Here is a 3,095-nt window from a genome sequence, read left to right on the forward strand (position 1 = left end):
CAGTGGGCACACCAGGCTTGGCAGGCTGGGGGATGCCAGGCAGGCACAGGAGGGCAAGGGCATCAGCCTACATGGCAAAGCTCTCACTCTCTCGCAGGATGCCCAGCTCAGTGCTGACTACGATTCCAATAGCATTTTGGGTTGACTGAGGCTGTTATTTGTCCCTGAACTATTCAGTCCCACCACCAATCTGATTTCAAATCCACTAGCATCTTTCTAGACCTTTTTTCCTAGTGACATTCTTGTGCTTCACTGAGACGCTTGATCCAAGCACAGAGGAGTCTTTTATTACATGAAAAATCATTGCTGTCAATCCTCTATAGAATATTTTGTGTATGACAAGCTCCAGTTGTATAGTAAGTGAAATACTTTAAAGATCACAACCAACATCCTTCCAGAGGGAGGAAAGGGGGAAAAAAAAAAACCAAAACCAAAACCCAAACACAAACAAACATGGTATAAGCAAATGCAGGTCTCAAAAGGCAGCAAATAAAAAAAAAAGAAAATAACCCAAAAAAAGCATGTTGCCATACAGTTAAGTAAGTGCTGTCTTTAAGCCTGAAGTTCAACAATGTGAAGTGGAACATCACCATTCTTTTTCAGTTGCCTCTTTTTTTTTTTTTTATTTTTTGTCAGTAGTTGGATTGCTATTGCAAACACCTTCACAACATACAAAAAACAAATTTGTTTTTAATCCAGAATAAGGTAATGGTATTTTTTTTTCCTTTTTCAATCTGATGGGTGTTCAAAAGTAAAAGAGAAACAGTAAAACTATGACAACAGCACCTTGACATTGTTTTAATTCCAACGCTATCAGAAGTTAAAAGCAGTAAACAGATATAATACTAACAGGAATAAAGATACTTACTGTCTAAAATGTAAACGGAATGTTTTGGTTCAATTTATTTTTCTGAAAGAGGACAGTTTATCATCAATTCACAATTGAAGCAGCATGCAATTTTATTCTTTTTTTTTTTTAAAACTTTTTATATTTTCAATTCTTGGCAACGGCGACAAACCACAATGTTATCAAGGAATGTAATGCAGACTTTTTTGTTTGCTTGTTTTTCTTTTTTTTTGTTTTGGTTTTTTTTTTTTTTTTAAACTTGTGCGCAAATGACTTTTGTTCCCCTTCAGGTCATGGATATGTTCAATAAATAGATTGTGGAACCACTGTACTGTATAAACTTCAGTTATACATGCAGTCCATAAAATTATTTTTTTTACCGAATAATTTACCCTGTTATGTATATATACAAATAGATAATTTTGTCTCAATATAATCTATACAACACAAATCCACTATCTTCCCCTTTTAATGGTTAATGTACATACACAGGAAGTGTCTATCCTTATAAAGCGCCAGCCAACTCTCTTTTTATTATCCATGGTGAGAGCTCTCACGTAAGACTGGGTAGTTCGGCACTGGGAGTTCCAGTGCCTCTTGTCTATGCCCCTGCAGCCCTCCTTTGTGTACCCCTTGGGGTTGCATTTGGTCTCATAGAAGTATTGCTTCAGTTGGCCTTTGGGCACTGGGACTTTCTCCAGGACCGTGACAGTCGCCCCGGACATGTCCACTGCAGTCTTTTTCTCTGCCGCCGTCACCCACTCGCTGGTGCTGTCACATACGCTCAGTTCCCCACGGCGAGCTGGGTCAGAGTGGCGCCGGACCCTCATGGACATGTTTGCAGCATCCAAGTAGTTTTTGTACTCCTCGAGCAGAAAGAGCAGTGGGGGTTCCAAAGGCACTTGACTGCTTAGCATGACTCGGGATGTGTACAAGTCTGCATCCTTGTTTTCCTCGCTGGGCTGGATGTCCTGGTCCTCATCTAGAAGCTCCTCTATGACATGTTCAAAAGTGTCCGCCAGCGACGTCAGTCCTCTTGAGCCAGCATGGGGCCCATTTAGGCTCTCAAGAGTCCCATGGGTCCGAAGACCTGGGTAAGCCAAGCTGCCTTGTCCTCTTACACTAGCTTCTTTCATCGGGGCAGCTTTCATGCAACTGAAGTATGAGATAACCATAGTAAGGAAAAGGATGGTCATCACTCTTCTCACTTGGTGGAACTGTTAATGACAAGAACAAGAGGAAAAAAAAAAATTAACTTACAAGGGATGGAGTAATAAAAATTCACCTGAGCTGTCATGAGACATTACGCATTTTCTGCAGAGATCTGCTGCATGCAGCCGCAACTCATTACTGGTGATAAAGCATACTCTTGTACCAGGGCGCTCTTTGATGTAGAGTTTCAGATAAAGCATATGCCAAAGCTTAGGCAAAATTGATGCCAGCAAGTCAGAGTTCTTACGGGCCAAAGTCTTTCTGTAGTAAGTTTTAGATTAGATACTATGATTAGATACTAGATTAGATACTTATCTATTGATCAATCACACCCATTTCAAGTAAGAGCAAAAGCAGAACTGCTATTTAGCCATACAACATTTCAGCAATAAAAGGCAGCTTCACACAAGTGAAAGGCAAGACTTCCATTTCAAATGCAAATATTTGATTTTTAAGATATTTCTATGCCAAAAATATTTCATCATTCTATCCAGAAAAAAAAATAAATGAACAGCCCCAGGATAAATTGCATTTGTATTTTGAAAGCAACCTTCAAAACACAGGAAGAGGCCATACAATCCTGAGGTCTCAGCAGGTCAGTTCCTCATCTAAAAGTAGAAGGTATGTATGCATAAATATAGAACAAAAAAATGGTCCAGGACAGTGTACTAAATTTGAGCTGGACAGATTGCTTGCATCATGTGAATGCCATGGAAGGGACCTGCTGGATTACAGAGCTGATAAGATATATACTGAAATGACAGTACCAGAATCACTGTACCGTACTTTCCCAGAGCCCCATACCGCCTGCTCTCAGGCCGGCAAAGCATCTATTTAAACCCAGTTAAAAGCCCAGAGCCCAGCATGAAAACCAGAAGCACAACCAGCCCTACTGCCATACCGAAGCACAGCAGTTTGCCCATTTCTCTCGCATTCTGCCCCAAGTTCTGGCACGGGCTATGGGCCATGCTTTGAGGCTTATGTGTACGCCTGGCTCTGTCCTCGTGGACCGTGGAGGGGTAACACTAGGAAAGAG

At 41.0% G+C, this 3,095-nt stretch overlaps 1 protein-coding gene across 1 annotated transcript; it reads right to left on the reverse strand.

Annotated features, from left to right (window-relative positions):
• Nucleotides 1-1,054: 1,054 nt before the first annotated feature.
• BDNF (brain-derived neurotrophic factor) lies at nt 1,055-2,065 on the reverse strand. Its single transcript, XM_009709132.1, has one exon. It carries the CDS (start codon nt 2,041-2,043, stop codon nt 1,303-1,305), a length of 741 nt encoding a protein of 246 aa, XP_009707434.1. The 5' UTR covers nt 2,044-2,065; the 3' UTR covers nt 1,055-1,302.
• Between the last annotated feature and the right edge of the window lie 1,030 nt (nt 2,066-3,095).

This window comes from Cariama cristata, unplaced genomic scaffold, assembly GCF_000690535.1.
Source record: "Cariama cristata isolate BGI_N322 unplaced genomic scaffold, ASM69053v1 scaffold28231, whole genome shotgun sequence".
In the NCBI taxonomy this organism is placed as follows: domain Eukaryota; kingdom Metazoa; phylum Chordata; class Aves; order Cariamiformes; family Cariamidae; genus Cariama; species Cariama cristata.